This window comes from Myotis daubentonii, chromosome 4, assembly GCF_963259705.1.
Source record: "Myotis daubentonii chromosome 4, mMyoDau2.1, whole genome shotgun sequence".
NCBI classification, from domain to species: domain Eukaryota; kingdom Metazoa; phylum Chordata; class Mammalia; order Chiroptera; family Vespertilionidae; genus Myotis; species Myotis daubentonii.
In genome coordinates, this window is record NC_081843.1 from 89,009,321 (window position 1) to 89,029,326 (window position 20,006).

General features: G+C 44.6%; 1 protein-coding gene across 2 annotated transcripts in view; it reads left to right on the forward strand.

The window, feature by feature from the left end:
• IRX1 (iroquois homeobox 1) overlaps window positions 1-20,006 on the forward strand; it is a 58,510-nt gene that overhangs the window by 19,078 nt on the left and 19,426 nt on the right. Inside the window, exon 4 of one of the 2 annotated variants that reach the window (XM_059694657.1) lies at window positions 17,836-18,214. The exons of the other annotated variant lie outside the window; for it this stretch is intronic. Within the exon in view, the coding sequence (XP_059550640.1) occupies window positions 17,836-17,884 (49 nt within the window). The 3' untranslated portion in view covers window positions 17,885-18,214. Of the gene's footprint in view, window positions 1-17,835; window positions 18,215-20,006 lie in introns of those variants that run through there. 2 annotated transcript variants of the gene reach the window in all.

The window sequence follows — 20,006 nt, forward strand, 5'->3', positions numbered from 1 at the left end:
ATTTAATTATGTGCTATATTAATGTTATATTGATTATGTTATTGCCTGTAAATCCAGTTGCTTAATAAACTTGCAGTCATTTCTCAATAAAGTTGTGTTTGCAGTCAGTTAATGGGTATCTGGGGGGCAGACAGCTATGCGTAGGGGCTGTGGGCGCTAAGAAAAATCGTCCTAGGGCTGAAAACCATAGGAACCAACAGAGAAAGTCAGTTATTCAATGTATGCATAGGAGTGCACGGATGCATAGGTATATAGTTGGATTAAGTAAAAAGGAAAAGCATAGACCCCACTGCACTTATTTTTAGCACATGGACCTGGAAATTTATGAACTGCCGTCTGTATGTCTGTATGGTTGAGCTCTAAATGGCACCGAGGCAGCATCTGTCCATGGGACGGGATCATGTTTGATTTAAAAAATACAAGTAAGCGATAACTGCCAATATTGAGACCATGTGAAGGCAAGGGAACAAAGCATACTTTCATTGCTAATCATGTTAACATCCACGTTGGAGGAGCACATCCACCCGTTTGGAGGAAATGCCATCGCCCCTCTGAAGATCACATCTGCCGCGGATATCGTGCGGCATGTGGTCCAGCTTTTATCTCTCTACCAAAACTTCATGTCATGACTTTCACATCTGATGCTAAATTCAGGTCACTACAAAATAAGTACAATAATTTATTTCTTTCTTGTCTCCGGTGATGTGTCCAAGATGTGTGTCCTAATAACAGAACATGAAATAAATATTAAAGTTTTACGAGTCTATTTTTAATAATGCACCATAGCCAATGGAAGACGAGCCAGTTCCCAATTCAGATGGACAGATGATCTTTTTCATAGATGGAAATGTTATGTCAATCATATAAGGATGTTTGCGTAATCTTATTTGGGGGCAGGCCAGTGGTTCCATCGTGGCAATGCATCTTTGACCCTAAGGATGAGTTGAAGGGTGAATAACTTTGTGGACACAAATGTGATCTATTACAATGCGGATTAGGTTAGAGACCAACTTTCTGTCATGGGAGGATTCCCGAAACACCCAAGATGGGTGGTTGAGGCTCCCTGATTCCAGCATAGGCTTTCATCAGTGGCAAATAATATTAAGCCACAAAGTAAAATGTATTTCCTCCAAAGGACCTTCTGAGGATACACTGTGTTATCTCTGTGCCCATCCAGTTAGTGTCTCCTTTGCCCTCTAACTTGGCAAGCTTGATCTGCACCCGCCTTTGAGGGCGCACAGGTGGCCACTCCCAGGGGCTTCTCAGTTCCTGACCTTGCTTGCTTCATCACTGTCTATATTCCAGACACCAGCTCTCTACAGAGTCTTGAGATGTCCCTGTTGGAGAATGAATGCTCTGTGTTCATCCAAACTCATGTCTCTTGGGCTGCTGTCCTTTCTGCTCTGAGGACCCACCCACTTGGTAATGGCTGGCGGGCATTTTGAAGTACAGCAAAGAGAGAAGGAACAAGTCCTCTCCACACCAGCCTGCGCCAGGCCTTTGTGCTTGGCTTTAGCCCAGAGTGGCAAGAGTGAGGTGGTATTTGGACTTTACCCTTGGGATCATCTCCAATAAGGGTGTTTAGCTCACAGGGAGTCAAAGGCCCCTAAATTCTACCTGATTCCCAATTACTGTGTCCAGTTACAATTATTGTTGTAATTAATCATTGCAAAAAGGTGGCAATGCAAATTTCCTTACAACTGGCATGTACATCAAACAGGAATGTTACCAAATCAAAATAAATCTGTCTTGATGTCATGTTTTTTGGATGGGGACTGAAAGAACTTTGAAGTGTGAGGCAGCTTCTGGAAACCTTATGACCCACGTGGGACAGGCTCCTCAGAGAGCAGCGCCTGCCTCACACTGTAATTTCATGCAATGGAGTTTTATCCTGTTCCACAGTCTCTGAGCAGGAGAACAAAAGGAGATAACACAGCTCATGTATAAACTACCCAGGATGAGAAGGGACGTCTCCACCCATGGTCTGTTTTCTGGAAGGCTGAGGAGTATCAACAGGGTAGGAATGTAAACCATGGGAACCATTCCCCTGTGGTGAGGGCTCTGGGGTTGGCCTGGATCAGGAGGAGCATGAAAGCAACAGCCACTACCACCTACGATGCAGTTTTCACCAGACGTGTATGTGACCCGGGTCCACCTGCAGACTGGCCACTCTCTGTCCTGATGTCAACTCACAGGCACCACATAAAACTCAATGGCAGGCCAGGCGCTGAGGAGCAAAGAACCAGAGGGTCTGTTGATTTTGCTGAGGAAAGGGGGAGAAGCTGCCATTTGGGGTCTGCTTTCCTTCCTAGTTCTCTCTTGGCATAATTCTTTCTCTCCTGTTTTCTTCTCAAAGTTTTGCCTAATTTCCCACCAAGGAGCTTGCAGGAGCTGATGTCTTTTAAATCAGTTGCAAGAAAATACCAGGTCAAGGCTATGAATGAAACCAGGGCTAACTCACACTTCACACTGGGCCTGTGAAGGCGCACAAAGATGCAAGGCTGACCAGTTGCCTTTCCCTCCTTGGGAAGCCCTTGGAAAGGCTCTCTGGTCCCCACCCCATATGACTACCACAATACATTTAAACACCCATCTGACATTTAAATATATATATATATTCATTTATTGATTTCAGAGAGGAAGGGACAGGGAGAAAGAATTAAAACATTAATGATGATAGAGAATCATTGGCTGGCTGCCTCCTGTATAATACCCATTGGGAGTCAAACCCACAACCAGGGCATGTGCCCTGACCAGGGATTAAACCATGACCTCTTGGTCCATAGGTTGATGCTCAACCACTGAGCAATGCTGGCTGGGCCATCATTTTTTAAAAAAATATAATATTTTTATTGATTTCAGAGAGGAAGGGAGAGAGAAAGACACACAGAGAAAGAAATATCAATGGTGAGAGAGAATGCAGGCTGATGCTCTATCTACTGAACCAAACAGCTAGGGCTGGGCCATCATTTTTTAATGAGAAAGAGGAGTTCTGTAATCAGAAAAAAATGTAATATTGCAAATATTTCTGGAATAAATTCCCCTTCAAGCTACAAACATAATTGCACAGGATTTTTCTGAGATTGAGATTTATACCGAGAATCTCCTTTAAAACCAGGCACAATTCCTATGCGGACACATTCCAGTCCATGCGGGAGGTGCAGGGCGAGCACGAGGACGTCATGTTCAGATTCACTCTCGCACCATTGTGGGTGTGCATCAAGGATGGATAACAACCCTCATGAGAATGCAGGGAAATTACTCTTTTGGGGTCACACTAACCCATGCCATGTGGAGCTTGTCATGCAGACCACAAAAGCAAGCATCTTGTTCTTTAAGGTTTGAGGTAGCCAGAGAACTCTGTCTTTAGGAGGGAGGGAGTGTCTCTGGGGCAGGTGGGCAGAGAGGCTGAGGTGTTAGTCATAGTGTCCATCCACCTTTTCCTTCTAGCCATCCTACCTACTGAAGGATGTGGGGCAAGAAAGGACACACTGAAGAACAGTGCTCCTATGGGGAGCCCTTTAAAGCCCTTGGTTGGCCATGGTGAGCCATTGTTGAAATGGAAGTACAGTCTCCATTCTTTATACCTTCTGGATTTGCTCTCCCATGAATGCAGCAACTTCACATGTCTCACTCTTAAAGCCTCAAAACTCCCACTTCCCCCTAATCAAACAAGAACCTCCTTGTCTAAGCCTGGGGCCCCTTCATTAGTTACCACTGATCTACCCTTTCCTGTGATGGGGGGAAGGGGAGGAAGTGTCCCTGCCTGAGACCAGATCCCCTCACTGCTGGGGACCCTGTGTCCTTCCTTCCTTTAAAGACTCAACTGGCTTTGCCATGCACAGCTTTTCTTTTCTACATTATGTTTATTTTTTCTCTCCTGTGTCATTTTCATCTGCATACGAACATAATACTCTAATATCTCCCTTCTAAAATGAACAAACAAATGCCCCGCTGTCTTAATTTCATGTCCCCATTTAACTGTGTCCTCGTTCAAAACATATTCAAAAACTTCTCTAACTGAGTGTCTACTTTGCCACCACCCATTCTCTTCCAAGTTCCCTCCAATGAGGCTGTAGTCATCATCTTGCACCTACCCAGCTCCCACCGAGATCACCAACACCTCCATTGTGCAAACAGGATAGTTCATTGTCCCTTTGCTTCCGTTCTCTTCTGCCTCTCTGCACATTTGGCAGAGCTAACCTCCCGAGTCCTGGGAGCTGGAAAGTGCTTTCCAACTTGGCTCCCAGGATGGCTTACTTCCCCTACCCTTTCCCACACACTGGCCATCTCCTTCTAGGCATTTCTATTGGCCTTCCTGGACACTGATTCTGGGGCATTTCATGGACCGTCTCCTATCTCTAGTTCTACTCTCCTTAGATGATCTCATCCACTTAATGACTTTAAATAGCATCGATGTGCAGATGAGCCCAGATATGTGCCCCGTTGCCTGGGTCTCACTCACTGCCCCCTGCAGGTCTCCAGGTGGAGTGTCTATCTAAAGTGTCCATGGGAAGTCCTTGATCGCCTCAATCTCAGAGCTGTCCCATACTAGTCCCCTGTGAAAGAAACCAGACTGCTGCTCCCCCAGGTGTGCAGGAACCTAGGGGCTATCTTCAACCTTTCTCTTTCCTTCACTCCACAGCCTGTAGGTCAGTAAGCCCTGTTGTCTCTACATCCAACATCACCCCCGAATCCCACCACTTCTGACCTTTTCCCCACCCCATCTACCACTCTGGCCCTGGTCCCATCCACCATCTCTTACTCAGATCACTGTGAAAACATTTAACACCTGCCCCCCCCTTGTCTCTCTACTGAGTGGTACTGGTAGCCTGGGAGGGATTTTTAAAAATCTAACTCATACTACCCTATTCCTATCATTATGAGCTCCCAATGGTGTCACTTGACAGAAATAAAACAACAACATCAACAACAAAAACACCACACACACTCACACACACACACACACACACACACACACACACACACACACACACTTTTCACTGTGGTTTATAAGAAAGGGCATGAAGTGTCCATGTCAGAAATGGGAGGAAAGCATGCCCTTTACAGCAATAGCTGGCTCAGGCCCCCACACAATCTTGTATGCAGTGGTAACTAATATATTTTAGCAGTTCAATTCCTGGATGGCGGGAGGAGTAACAAGCACTGTCGTGCATCATCATGGCCACCTTAAGAAGTAGGCACCATTGTTATTCTCACTCTACAGATGAGGAAACTGCAGTGAGAAGAGGCTAAGCAACTTGCCCAGGGGACACAGTTTATAGATGGTGGAATTATGCTTTGAACCTCATGCAGAACAACTTATACTGAGATGAAGATGGATGTGCCCTGTGGATGAACATCTTTGCAGGAGCAGGAAGCCAGCATCAGGGGAGCTCAGAAGTGTGCACACAGGGATGGGGCAAGGGCCTGGTCTTTGTCTTTTCAGTACATTCAATGATGGAGTCACCAGAGGGCTTACTTTGTGTTAAGTTGAAGTGCTCTCTCAGGCAGATGGAGACCCAAAGGCTGAGGCTGTCTGGGCAGGACTCAATAACCAGGAGAGTTCCACTGATCCTCATGGGGCATCTGAATAGCATCACTATGTCCACCACACATCCCTGCTGCTGGCTCGTACCCCTACGCTGAATGTGCAGGCTCCTTTTATGTCAGTGTTGGGAGGGGGAAAGGGCCTGGAGCTTGGAAAAGCACCTGTGGCTGATACACGCTCAGTTGACGAGCAGAGAGGGCATCACACATGTCACATTGCCTTCAGCAGTTAGTGCCCAAGCAGGTCTGGGCATCCATTTAATAGAGTTGTAACCCCTCTCCCCAGAACTTCCCACCTGGCCCTCATTCCTTCTTGCATTATTAACAGAAACAACGCAATTCTTTACCTGGGGAGTTTTAAGAATTAATGAGGAGAATTGAAAGGTGTGATTGGGTCACTAGGGTAACACAGGCTTTGCAGGAGGACACAGCCCTTGTGTTATGGCATAGATTTGAGTTTCCTGTGGACATGCCCAAGGCCGTTTCTGTCTGGCTTTCATGGTGAGTTATGTTATCTGAATCTGGGAAAGGAAGGAGATGGCTCAATAGGTTAAAAGGAGCAAAGGGAAACATTGATTTTTTCATCCAAAATGTCATCGTTGCATTGATAACAGACGGCTGTGAGATTATAAAGCATCCTAGGCTGTGTCCATTGCAGTCAACTGGAATTCACTTAGCTTTTTTTCCCCTCCTAATGAAAAGATCAAGATTAATTAGCTAGCTAAACAAATCTTTATGAAATTGGGTTCTCTGTATCTACAAATGGATAACTGTTGCACTTTATCATTATGGCTTGGCATAAACAAAACATAAATAAAACAAAACACCATAACGACAAAGCAGTTTTGCCTGGCGAGTAGACACCTATTTAATCAGTCAGTTAATAGGCACCTCATCTCCTGTATGATGATGTTGTGTAATACAGAGGTGATCAAAGATTTTTCCACATCTTCCTAGGGTCTCAGGCTTTCCATTTTATGAAGCAATGGGGTGATCAGTCTCAGATTGTTCTGGAATGTCCAGGCTGGAGCTCAGTGGCATTATGGGTAGAAGCAGCACTGAAGTCAGGCCCTGAAGCTGTGTTTCCATGGCAAGAACTTTATTTCACTTATTTTTATTTGGGATTTTTTAGAAGGTGATGGAGATTCAAGGGAGTATGACTTTCCTCTCACTTCTCTTTGTTTGGAGATGGACATCTCCAAACTCCAGAGTTTTTCCTTACAGGTGTGAGCCGGTTGGCTGAAAGAGAGAAGCCTCGAGTGGGCACCCCCTTTCTCCCCATATCTCCTCAACATTGCAACACAAAACTCGATATGGGCATCAGAAGTCAACCAGCCTCCTTTAGACTCTTCATCACTTGACTGCCATGGCCCATCCTCTTCATTCTCCAAGGACCAGGGTTTGGCTTTGTAGCCACTTCTTACCCTTCCATGTTCCCATGACTGTCTTCACTTTCATGGTTTCTAAGATAGTGGTAGAAAAGTCTTTGTCCAGAAGTAATCATTTCCTTCTCAATCCTCTAAACAATTCTTTTTTTTTTTAACCTGAAATATGCATTAACATTGTCTAACATTGGCCCTGAGTTGCTTTTTGGTAAAACTTATTTTCTGGAAACATTTTCATCCTGACTCTACTAACTCATTTGCACAGATTCACAACCACCAGCTTCACAATCCTTTTAACTCACTATCTGTTTCCGGGGAGACTGAGGACCCACCCTCTGGGTCGGGGACAGGGCTCTCTGGTCCAGAGTTTCCCTCTGGCATCTGGACTGTGCAGGCACCTGACATGCACATGCAGAATGAATGCATCCATGAGTCACGAGAAACCCTGTGTGAGGAGGTAATTCATTCAGAGCCCCCAAGAGCCAAAAAGGAGTGGGGTTTCTGAATAGCTCTGTAAGGCACATCAAGCTGAAGCAATCAAAAACCATAATCACTTACAGTTAAACACAAGGCTGTGAACTTGGCTTCTACTTAAATGCAATACGTTCTGCCTAATGTCGATACCTGAAGCATACATTTGCTTGTTTATTTCCTGCTCTCCATCTATCTCTAAAAATGGCCTCAGATGCTTACAGTAAAGACACACCTACCAAAAGGTTGATAAATTATACATATAAAATCAGAAATGTCAGAAGTAGAAGCAAATGCACCCACACCAAGATTTAATATAGGTGAGATGACTGAACCCAAAATCAGGGGCATAAAAAGAAACATAAGACCCATTCAATCAACAAACACTTGTTTAAACTGTTATGTATCAGCTTCTGGGCCAGGTGCTGAGGGTGTAAAGATCAAAGGACTTGGGCCCAAACCTAAGACTCATCCTTGACTCTCCTCATTTTCCCAAAAGACAAATCTGACTAATCACATTGATCAGTTATTGTGGAGATTCTAAAATTCTAATTCATAGTTCAGGGAAGGTATTTTCCCCCCTAAAATTTTAGAGCAGAGATTTCCAATTTTGTTAGCTATGGGAAAACATCAGTAACACACCCACTGAACATGTGGTTGTGAGTGATGGGGCCCCTGGGGAATATCTCATGTCTGCCCAGTGCAGGCACAGATGTGGAGGATACTCCATCACTGTTTAGGGCATATACCATGATTTGTATAATTAAAGTAATTTTAAAAGACCTGATGTAAATTATGGATTTGGGTGATAATGACTCATCCATGTAAGTTTATTGATAGTAATAAGACACCACCCTAGTGTGGGATGTGGATGGAGGGGAAAGTTGTGCATGTGTGAGGCAGGGTATATGGGAACTTGCTGCACTGCCATTCAATGTTGCTGTGAAATGAAAATTACTCTCAAAATAAAATTTACTAAAATATAAACAACAACAGCAACAATCAAAATATCCCTAAAACTAAGATTTCCCCAACTGTGTGTTGCAGCCTGAGATCTGGATCCTCCCTGGATCTCCTTCCTCAGGCCGCATCTGTGCTGCTCCCTTTCAGCTCTTGAACTTCAGATCTTTCCATCATGTGTCAAAATAAATACAGCCTTTTGGTTCTAGAATACCTTTATCATCCCTCATTGCCCACAGACTTCACAGGAGCCATACCTTTCGTCTCCACAAGAAAAAAGAAGGCTGTGATCTCCATATTGCAACACTTTTATTTACCTTATCTGTAATATAATTAATAGATGACTGTGCGGAGATCAAGGCACTTTCAAAGGGAATGAGACAGCTTCGTATGAAACTTGCTCTTTTGAATCAGTCCAGGGCTCTATCAAAGTCTGTGTGATAATTCTTGTAAATCCCGGTGTTCTGAATCTGTATCTTTTAACCTGTACGCACCATTTTAGCACACTACGTTTCAAAGACACCGAAGGCTGGTCTAATTTGTATTACAGAATTATGTTATAATAGGCAAGCAGCACATCATATGATTTCTTCAAATTAATATGGAAGGTTATTATAAAGACATTCACAGAGATATTATAGTCATCACAAAAGGGCTATGATGGATAGAAAACAGTCTCAAATTAAAACCTTCCAGTGTCCTATAGCCAGATTCTGCCGTGGATATTTGGATTTGGAAATTGCCTTTGGCAGGATCTGGAGGTTCTGCAGCATCTGAGGTTGCCCCACCATGGACAATCACAACTCATCAACATTTGAACCTCCAGTGTGCTTGTTTACAGATTCTCCTTTGTTTAATTTGAGCAAATAAAATTGTTTTATAAACTTTGATTTCATAACTAGTACTGTTCCTCTCAGTGGTCATCCCATGGGCTTTCTTAATCATTCATTCACTAGTGTTATGTGTTTGGTGCCGTAACATGTGAGCTAGGGCAGGCTTCTATCCTGACTCTGCTTCTGTCGAAGAGAGGAAATTGTGCTGTGGTTAGAGAGAGATTGAAACAGCCATGAAGGCGAGGCACAGAGCATTACATTCCTGTGTGGTTAACAGAATCATGGTCATGTGTGAGTTACAGCCACCAGCCAGGGAGCTACATTAGAACAAATAGCAGGGCCTTCTTTTTCCTATTGGAAGCTGCATTTCTGTAGCTCATGAGGGTTGAATTAGGGAGGGAGGGTACACTTCCTGCAGAAACTTCCCAAGTCTTCCCAGTGGTTCCCCTGACCCCTCTTCCCTCTGTCCCTGCCCCCCTCCTCCCAATGCACAGCATCCCCCTTGGCCAAGCACTGCCTTCTCCCCAAAATCCCTCCTTTCATGGATTTCAGTTTTCCTCTTATTCATTGGGAGGGTAAGTAGAGTGTGGATGAGGAACTGTTAACTCTTTCTTGATGTGTGAGTATTTTGAGGCTCTGAGAACAAAGCAACACACACTTGGTGATTTACAACAACAGATGTTTATGCCCTCAGAGCTCTAGAGGCCAGGCCTCTTCTAGGGCATGTGGAGCTAGAAAAAGTGAAATAGGAAAAGAGAAAAAGGAAACTGAGAGACCATTAGACCCTGCCTACCCCGGAAAGGAGCCAAGCTGTGAGTCCAGGGTTGTGGGAGTAGAGGGGGCTGTTCCTGTCTGGATTCTGCTGCTTGCTTGTCCCTTTCCTCTTCAGGTCCTGGTGCTTCCATTACAGAATCAAGGTTTAGCCTTGTGGAGTATAGACCCTGGAAACTTCTTGGCTCAAGCACCAATGGCACATGTAGGTCTGTCATGGGGGGATGAAGAAAGAGATTTAGCCAAAATGCTCTTCAAAGTGTTGCTTTTAAGTGGGACCATCCTGCACAAACTAACTGGGCTGATTAATCTGGGTGCACTGACTCTCTGTCCTCCTGTCACCTGGACTGAAATCAGAGCCCTTTGAACTCAGAGGACCATGTTGGAGGAGAACAATCTTGATATCTCCTGGCCCTTCCTGCCCTCTCTACTCTTTCCTTTTGCGTGTTTTCGGTCTAAGGCCTTCCAGAATTATTGAGGAGTAACTGCAGCCTCCTTGGAGCCACCAGTGCTGGTAAGTCAGGTGGTGATGGAGTGGAGGAGGGTCCTTGAGGTTAGTTTTCCTTAGGACAGTCAGTGTGGTCCGAGTTCCCGGACTTTAAGTTCCTGTGAAATTCAAAGAAGATGGCATAGAAGAGTGAGAATTATAAATGCCCACTGTTGTTGGTATGGATGGTGAGGTAATTGACTATTGAGCCCTGGTCATTCCTCTGGACCTCATTTACATGAGCAGGCAAAGCCACTGCTGTTCCCTGGCCCACCCAGTGTTAATAAAGTGCGTCCATTTTGCTCTCTCTTCATCCCAGTCTAGTGGCAGTGGCTACTTAAGATTTGGGTTGTTCTTTCTCTTCTCCATCCAGACACCTGGATTCCTCAGGATGGGTGAGGATGAAGTTCTGGATTTTTTCAGAACCAGGTCTGGTCCACACAGCTCCCTCTCAGTAAGCCCTACAATGAAGTGCTGGCCACAAGAATGGACGTGGAAGGGACAGGCATCCTGAGCTTTGTCTTTGGCATTTTTGCCAAGGAGAAGCAGACATCCACATTGGCCCTAATAAAGGGTGATAAACTTCCTCATTCATACACCCACTGGACTGATCCATTCATCACCCATCAATCAAATACCTCAATAGCTGCTCATTGAATGTTCAACTGTGGCAGAGCATGCGGTCTCTGCTCCAGGAAGCTGCAGACCAGCAGTGAGCATCAGCGGACACCTTAATGACTTCCTCAGGGGGCGACACAGACATTCTGGCAGGATTTTAGAAATTCTGTAGCTAGCGGTAGATTCTGGGGCCCTAAATGGGGCCTCTTCACACTAGTGCCTGGAGTGAGGGGCTCTGATGAGCTACACACATATTTATTAATCTGTTGATTAATACCATAAAAGCATAGTCATCAAAGATAATTTTTCCCATTTATAAATTAATGGTCCAATATGGAGAATGATCGTTTCCCAAAATTACATTATGTTAGAATCTAGATTTTTAAAAAGTCTCTATTAGCTGTGGTGGCTTTACACTCTTAAAATGCTATGCCTAGGTTCTTGCCTTTATAATTTTACTTTTGTAACATAGGAAGAAGAGTTCAGCATTGGGTGTCAGCAGGTCCAGGTCCTTGCCTCAACCTGGGGAGGTGGGGGGAGGCAGCCCTGGGTGGGTTCCTCTCTCTGCCACTTTTCTCTTCCATAGAGGACTTTGGATGCCAAGGTCCTCTCCAGCTGCAGCCCCCCCTCCCCCCGGCCCCATGCTGTTATGCACACTGAGCACTAAGAATGGGTGTCCAGATGAATTTTGTTTATATGGAAAGAGGTGGCAGCTTTTCTGCAGCCTTTAGTTCCTAGGTGGGAGTTCAGAGAGCTCTCAACACAAAACATGCAATCTGTGACCTGCTGTATCACGATAAAGACATTTTATGAACAGGGAAAATGTTAGTGGGGATTATTTATTTCATGAAGCTTGCAAGGACTTTTTCTTAGTCTGCACATAGGTATTTGTGGTGGACAAAATGTTTTGTTTGACCACGAGAATAGCTCAGCATCCACCTGTGGCCATGACAGAGAAGATACCTCGATGAGCTGTTTCTTTCACATCCTGGGGAAATGGGCAAGATTCCATGGGTCTAACTGCTCCTCAGTCTACCCTTTTCAATACACAACAGCCTTGGAAGAAGATGGGGCTCAATCTTTAGAATGAGGTTTCTCTCTTCCTCCTGCTCCCTGCATGCAGACCAGGCTCAAACATTGTCCCCCTCAGCCTACATCTGTCATGAAGATGTGTTCCCTTCTGGAGACCTCATGCCATGGTGCAGAAGGAACGAGGGACCAGGAAGATGTGGCTGGGAATCTCAGCTATCCTCTCTAACAGGTGACCTAATGATCAGCATTCTGAGTCCTGGGCACTTCCATCCCCTTGAGCACCCAAGGAAAGGATGCAAGGGGATGAGCAGTGGGGCAGCTCTTAGCACAGGCCCTGGAGCATAGCAAGTGCATGGCAAGTATTGGTTTCTTTCTGCATTTTGTTGTTCTTGGGGTGGAGGGAAAGGTCCTGGAAAAGTATTTATGATAAGGACTATTCTGTGTTCTAGCAGGTCATCAGTGCCTGTGCAAAATTCATGGCTATTTTCTGTTGTCTTCCTCAAGATTTGGGGTTCCAAGGAGGATGCTAGCTAATACCTCAGCTCATCTTCAGGATTAGTAGGAAGTTTGTCTCCCACTATGGGTGCCTTTATCTTTCCTCCCATCACATCTGTCTTTCTAAGAACAGAGCCTTCAGACCATCCACCATCTGTCACCATGAGCCACACCTACAGGGGTCTGGAAGCTAGGGCTGCAGTGAGCAAGGAAGAAATTAGAAGCAAAGGAACTGGGTGGGAAGCAGGATAGCAGGTGGGGACCATAGAAGACTAAGTTGGAGTTGTTGGTCTGAGGGCATCCAGTCAGATTGCCTGAGTCCCTTCTCCCTTTACCAGCAGCTGGAAAGCCTCTGCAGGAACATCACTTCCTGCTTCCTGTTCCAGGTGATGCACAGACTTCCTGTCCTCTGGCGGGGGAGGCAGGGGGAGGGTTTTCTACCTTGAGAGCAACTGTATCTTATGCCACTCTTAGCAGTAACAGTCAATTCTGCCAGGAGGCTACTGAAAACAGAAACCTCTCCTATGAGAAGACCCATCCCACAAATGGCTGCTTTGGATGTCAGGTGACTCCAGGAGAGTTATTCTGGTTTGTGCCTCCTGCCTGGGACAGCCTCATTAGCTGGGCTGGTGCCTGGTGGGGGAGAGGACAAAGGGCAGTGTTGTCAGTTTGATGTTGGGAAAGAGGGGAGAGAAGTCATGCTTTTATTTTTCTGTTGAATTAATTCTAATTTCTACAACAAATCATAACACATTTTTGGAGACATTCAAATAATCCCAACTAAACATTCAAACCATGCATTGCTATTCTGGGAATGAAAATTGAAAAGCACTGTTACTTTTGCACAGTCTAAGTCATTATATTTTTATGACTTTGGTTAACATTGGGCTATAAAACCAGTAAATAACTGTTAAAAGCAGAGTCATTTGTTCAAAAATATTTTATGAGCTTAATTTTTGGAATGGTTGAAATTGCCACTAGATTTTTTCCCCTCTGTATACATGGAAACTTTGTGTTATTTACAGCTCTGCTTGTTGAAAATACTGCACTTTCCTGATGGTTGGCCTGATAGGGCAGAGATTGCTGTTCTGTGTCTGGATGATGCAAGCAAGCCATGTTATTCTTCCCACCCACCCGACTTTCTTGGAGGAAACCAGGATTGTATTCTAGGCTCAGTGTGCTTTCAGTCAGTGGTTTCACCTAAATATAAATCATTGCCGTTACCTATGAGGCTCCCTCCAGAACCTTCCAAAGTTTTCATTCTTGGGGTGAATAATGGTGAACTTGACCTCCCAAACATTCATTTGCATTCGGAGGTCTGTGTAGAGTTACACTTCAGACAGGGTGCACATACTGCACAACTACTTTTGCCCTGCAATAGAAAGTGGAGGAAGACAGGATCCTGAATTGCTCATATGCTGCTGGCACATGCAGGTCCTCTGCTCATTACTTCTCATGAACACTCCGTGCCAAGGAAATCTATGGAAATCTCTCAGTCTTAGTAATGGCTCAGGATGCGTGTGCATTCAGCGTGGGATGATTAAGAAGTCCCTAGATATTGATTCCAGGGGCCCCGTTCAGGGAGGGGTCCCATGCTCCAGGCATGTTGCCCAGCCCATTGTAGTTGACAATTTATAGCAACTCTGCAAGTGGGATGAGCCCATCTTAGAGATGAGCAAACAGAGGAGGATGGGGATAACATGTTTGCCCCAATCATGCAGCTAGTGATGGGGACACTGTTGTGTGGCCCTCACTGTGCCCCCCATGGTGACATAGTATCTGCAGAGAATACACTGTCAAGAGCCTCCATCCCATCTCAGGGCCACTTCAGTCTCCCTCAGAAGGCCACTGGCCTCTGAGGTCCGTGAGGGCAGGCTGCCCAAACAACAATGCCCATTTGACTCGATCTGGCTCTATCTTGTTGATACCTTTCTAGCTGTGTAGCATGATTTCTGTATTATTGGGTGTGACACAGACCTCAGAACTTACTCCTTAATTAACCCTGTCTTTTAAATGTAAATGCATTTTTTTAAGGTAAGTAAACTAATGGAGTAAGTGATTCTCACTGTGATTGTTTTGCTTTATAGAGTGTATGACAGTTTCCATGCCAGGGCCCACAGCAGCAATATAATTCAGCATTTTAATATTTGGGATGTACCTTCTATTGCTAATATTATTATCCCCACACATTCCCCCTTTGAGTTGTTTATTATCATACCTGACAAAATAGTTGCTGCTCTTTTTCGCTATGTCATTTGGAGAATATTCACCCCTGAAATGATTCCATTAAGTAGGACATGAGAGCATCAAAAGCACTCATCGATTGGTGTCCCCAAGAATTCCCTGGGGGGACAAAACATGCTAATGTGTCATCTATAATCTTAGCCCCATATTTCTTTATCAGTGTCAAGCATCCCAAGTCACCTCAGACCCTGATTTTCAACCATTTTCACCTTGATGTAGGTTTTTTGAAATGTATCATCTTGGAGTAAATATATCCACCTAGCCTAGAGTCTGTTCCTTCCCCCACCCCCACCCCCAACACACACAATATCTTCTAGTGTTGGTCAGTGCCAATGGCTAAATTTGGAAGCGGTGGACAGGAACACTGGAGCATGGGTTGTGAGAACTGCTCACCTCATGGAAACCATACAAAAGGTGAGGTGCTTTTCACCATGAGCAGTGGGAGGTATGGATGCAGGAAGAGCCTTTGTGCAAATAAACCTGTTGTCCCAGGTTCATTTATGTACTTACTTTACATCACCCAAGGCTATGTTTTTATTGATTTTGAGAGAGAGAGAGAGAGAGAGAGAGAGAGAGAGAGATCTATGCAAGAGAGAAACCTTGATTGGTTGCCTCCCATAAGCACCAGGAAAAGGGGTCAAACCCGCAATTTAGGTATGTGCCCTGACTGGGAATTGAATCCACAACCTTTTGCTGTATGCTCCAACCAACTGAGCCACCGGCCAGGGCATGATGGCTCAGGTTTAGATGAAAGTACCACAGATTAGAATTTCCCACATTCAGGTGCCCGTATTTTACTTCAGATAAATAGATGGCATGCCATTCCATTTCAGAACTATATCTAAAATGTAGTTTTCAGAACTTTAACCTTGCTTTGCACTACCATAAAACATTTTGGTTAATTCAGTCTATTTTATTGATGAAAATTTAGAGTAGAGAAAATATGACAAAAAGACCAAATTGGAAAGAGAATAGTTTTATTTGGGAAACCCATATAGTGTTTGAGATTAGTTTTATGAAGTCAGGATCAGAGACTGTCACATATATTATTTTTAAGGTTTGATAAGCTATGATTTAGGAATTGTTATTATTGTTTTGTCTGTGTTACCCTGCTTGCCTTGCTCTGAAGTGTGGCTGTCTGTCTCCTGCAGTGACTGGCTTAGGAAATAGAAAGAAAGGAGTTAACAATTGTCAAATGCTTCTTAGGTGTCAGGCATCCACTGATCATGTTAACTATCACCTCACTCAACTTTCACAAAAACCCATGAAGCAGAAAGAGAGTTACCTATTCACAGATGAGAAAACTGAGGCTCAGAACATTTAAGCATCTCACTCAGGCTCACTGAGGTATCACTAAGGATATGGCAGACCTGGAAACTGCACCCAGGTGTGTTGGAATCTGAGAATGACAGTTTTTCTCCATTGCATTGCATATCTGATGAGATGCTAACGCACGACCCACTGTGAAATATTGCCTGTAATTATGAAAATACCGGGGTTTGTATGTCGCCTGCCTGCATCTCACTCTTCATTAAACCTCAGTCAGAACTCAGGGATAATACTGATCTGCTCTTCCATCGCCCTGCCAGTCCTAACGGCGTCACTTAACTCTCAAAGTGGGGAAAGAAGGCTGGGAATATTGAAAAGCTATTCAACACGGGCCTTTTATCGCCTGTCTGACAGAGATGTCTGAGTTTGTACATTTTCATGGTCTTCATCTGAATCCAGATAGTAAATGCTGTGTCAAGATTTAGAGCCCAGGAAATAAGTCCATTACCTTCTCAGTAGGTGCCACTTACATGCTTCTAAGCCACATCTGTTGAGATGAAATGCCATTCCCGGGACATTTGGCCTCGTTGCTGCTGCACAGTTGTTACAGAAAGTGGAAGTGTTGGGCCAATGTGACGCGGGTGCTGCCTCAGTTCCTTTCAATGGCCCTGTCCCTACAAAGAGCTTGAAACAGCCTTGCCTGCTGCCTAGGGGGGTGCAAAGCCACTGGGGGCCCAGTCTGCTTGCCCCCCAGGACTAGTCAGGTCCCAGGCAACTCATGCTAATTGGCTTCATAGGCAATATATTTTTCTTGAGACAAAACCCCATGTCCTGCCCAATTTGACCAGTGTGGTCTGCGAAACTGATTGCCATGCCATGAGGTACATTGTGACAAAGAAATTAGAATGTCCATCAAAACTCTAGCTGACACAGTCAAGAGGTGTCCCTTCCCCACTTCCCATTTCTGTTCTTTCTGTCTCTGATAGCCATGACCCATTCCTTACACAGCAGTCCTCTGCAGCTCTGAGCTCACTGTTACATCAGCACTGGTGCTGCCTCAGCAGCTATCAAGAGAAAGCAATTCTTGTGAAGTACTTTTTTTCATTCCTTTTTTTTGTAGTTATGCTATGCATTGAATCAGTTATATTATTTCTTGGTGAATTCAATGTAAGAATAACTTTTCAATCTTTTTTAAAATTTAATTTTTGCTCCTTTGACTATGGAAAACATTTGCATATCAAAAATTAATGCCACATGCTAAAGAATTCTTAAAGAAATCTCAGCCTGATTCTTGTGTCTTCCACCCATCCCAGCTATCTCTGATGGGGCATTTTCATTTTCAGGTGTCTTGCATATGCTGCTTTTTGCAAAAATAAGCAAGTATATTTATACATTTATTTGTATTTCCTAGCCCTTTTTAAAATGTAGCATACTATCTCCATTTATAAAAAATATGTTTTTTAAAAATATATTTTTATAGATTTTAGAGAGAGAGGAAGGGAGAGGAAGAGAGAGAAACATCAATTGGCTGCCTCCTGCACACCCCCTTCTGGGGATCGAGCCCCCAAACCAGGGTTGAACCAGTGATCTCTTGGTGCATGGGACAATGCTCACCCCAGCCACACTGGTCAGGGATACACTTTTTAAATAGTTGCTTAAAGAAAAATCTTGAAATCACATGAACTCACATAGATCTTTCTTATTTTTTATGCCTGTGTAGCACGCCATTGCCAGAACTATCAACCTTTCTCCTGAAGGATGGTACCTGAGTTGTTTCACTTTAACTAAGAGATCAAAACAGCAACCTGTGGTGGAACAAGGGATACCACGTGCCTTGAGGAGATGCAGTGGGAAAGACAGGCCATTATCCATGTATGATACTTACTGACAATATTGAACTTCACTCAAATTAGGAGGAAACACAAAGACTAATCAGACTGTGAAGCATTCATCCAAAATGTCCAGACCAGAAAAGACAAAACAATAAAAAGAGGGAGCGGGGAGCCCAGGGAAGTGAAGACACAGAAGCAGCCAAGTGCTTTTGTTAGGCCTTTCTGGGTCCTGGATTGAATTGAAAAATAAAATAGCTCTAAGTGACATTTTTGGGGACAATTGAGGAAATTTGAATCTGAACTGTAGTCTAAGCACTGCTATTATATCAGTGTTAAAGTCCTCAGGTGTGATAATGATTGGGTGTGCTATAGTTATATAGGGAGACATCTCTGATGAAGGATTTAGGAGCAAAAACGTCTTATGTCTCTAACTTATTTTTAAGTAGTTCAGATAAATAGTGAGAAACACCTTATATTCTAGTGGTGGGAAGTGACTTTGTTACTGGCACAATGGGGCCATCTAGCATCCCTTAAGCTTTCCAGCGTGCTAGAGAGGGCCCAGATGTGACAGTCCCAGAGAGGAATTTTCCACCTGAGATGAAATAGGCCTTGGTAGAATTGCAGCAAATCTTTGAGGAAAGTGGCCCAGTGGGGGTTCAGGGTGGTGGCCCAGGCTGGACTTCCTGTGTTGAGCTGAAGTTAGGGTCCCACTAGTTCCTATTCTGAAGGTGTTGAATCACAGTCAGTCAGAGCCAGAGGGAGCTCGGGCCCAAAGTCAGTAAGTACCAAGGGTCTCAGCACCCATACATCTGTGTGGAGGGAAACCTGGGTCTTTGAACAGAAGACACAGAAGTGTGGAAGGGAGGGGTGGGCTTGGCTCTTTGGGGCACAGTCCCCAACTCCTGCGCATGGGGAGGGACTGTGAGGCACCAGCTGCTCACCCAGAGCTGCCTTTCTGCGCTGGTTTCGTCCTCCCTCTTGTCAACATGGCCATGGTGTTCTGTTTCAGCTCAGTTCTCCATGTAGACCACTTCTCCTAAACTCCACTCTAGTGTCTGAAGAAAATAGGGTAGAACAGGGGATAATTAAATATCACATCTCCTTAATCCTCAGGTGCTGACAACTATAATATGTGCCATTAACTTAATAACAGTTTTTCTGGAATTCATCCGACATTTAGTGCGAACAGGACTTCCCACATGCTCCTTGGCTTCAGGAAGGTTTTAAAAAGCACCTGAGCACAAGGAAATATCGTGAGCGTGGGAAACATTGGGTTAAATTATGTAGGTATATCTTTTCTGCAGAACTTCTCATAGCTTTTAAAATGCTCAAGTGCACTGCAGATTTGTTAAATTCATGTCAGCAGCAAGGGCCTGGGCATTTCCACTTCCTCTTGGGGCTGCGGTTTAGTGCAAACCTGGAGAGCTAAGTAACCTTATCAGCAGTGTCTGCTGTTTGTGAGCTGCTGTTACTCATGAGTGGGGGTCTGTGCATGCAGCCCAGTCTGAGCCTCAGCCTCATCTCTGCTGGGCAACAATAGATTCATTGATTTCTTTTAAGGGACCATGCGTGCAAAGTAGTCACAGCGGAGGTGCAGCAGCCATGCAACAATGCAGGTGTCTTCAGGGACCAAGCCGCTTGCTCTCTGGTGCTTCAAGGACTCCCGGTGCCCAGAACTGTCAGGCTCTCTTCCCCAGCAGGATTCCAACGCCCGGGCCTTTCCCGGCCCTGCCCCAAAGTTCTCTCAGGTTCTGGTTCTATTTACTCTTTGATGATCCTAAAATCGCCCAAAGGTGAAGTCACCCCTGCAGGCAATCCCCACAACTGAGCAGTGTCCTGAGGCCACACTGCCATAGCATGTGGACATACATCACATGCATAACTCCAGTTAGAGACACTGGAGTTATTGATCCATTTATGCAGCAAATATTGACTGGACTTCTTCTATGTACCAGGGCTCTTCTAGGCTCCAAGATGGAGCATGAACCCCAAAGCAGTCTAGAGGTGGGAAACAATTGCATGTTAATGTAAACTACAGAGGGTTTTAGACAATGTAAGT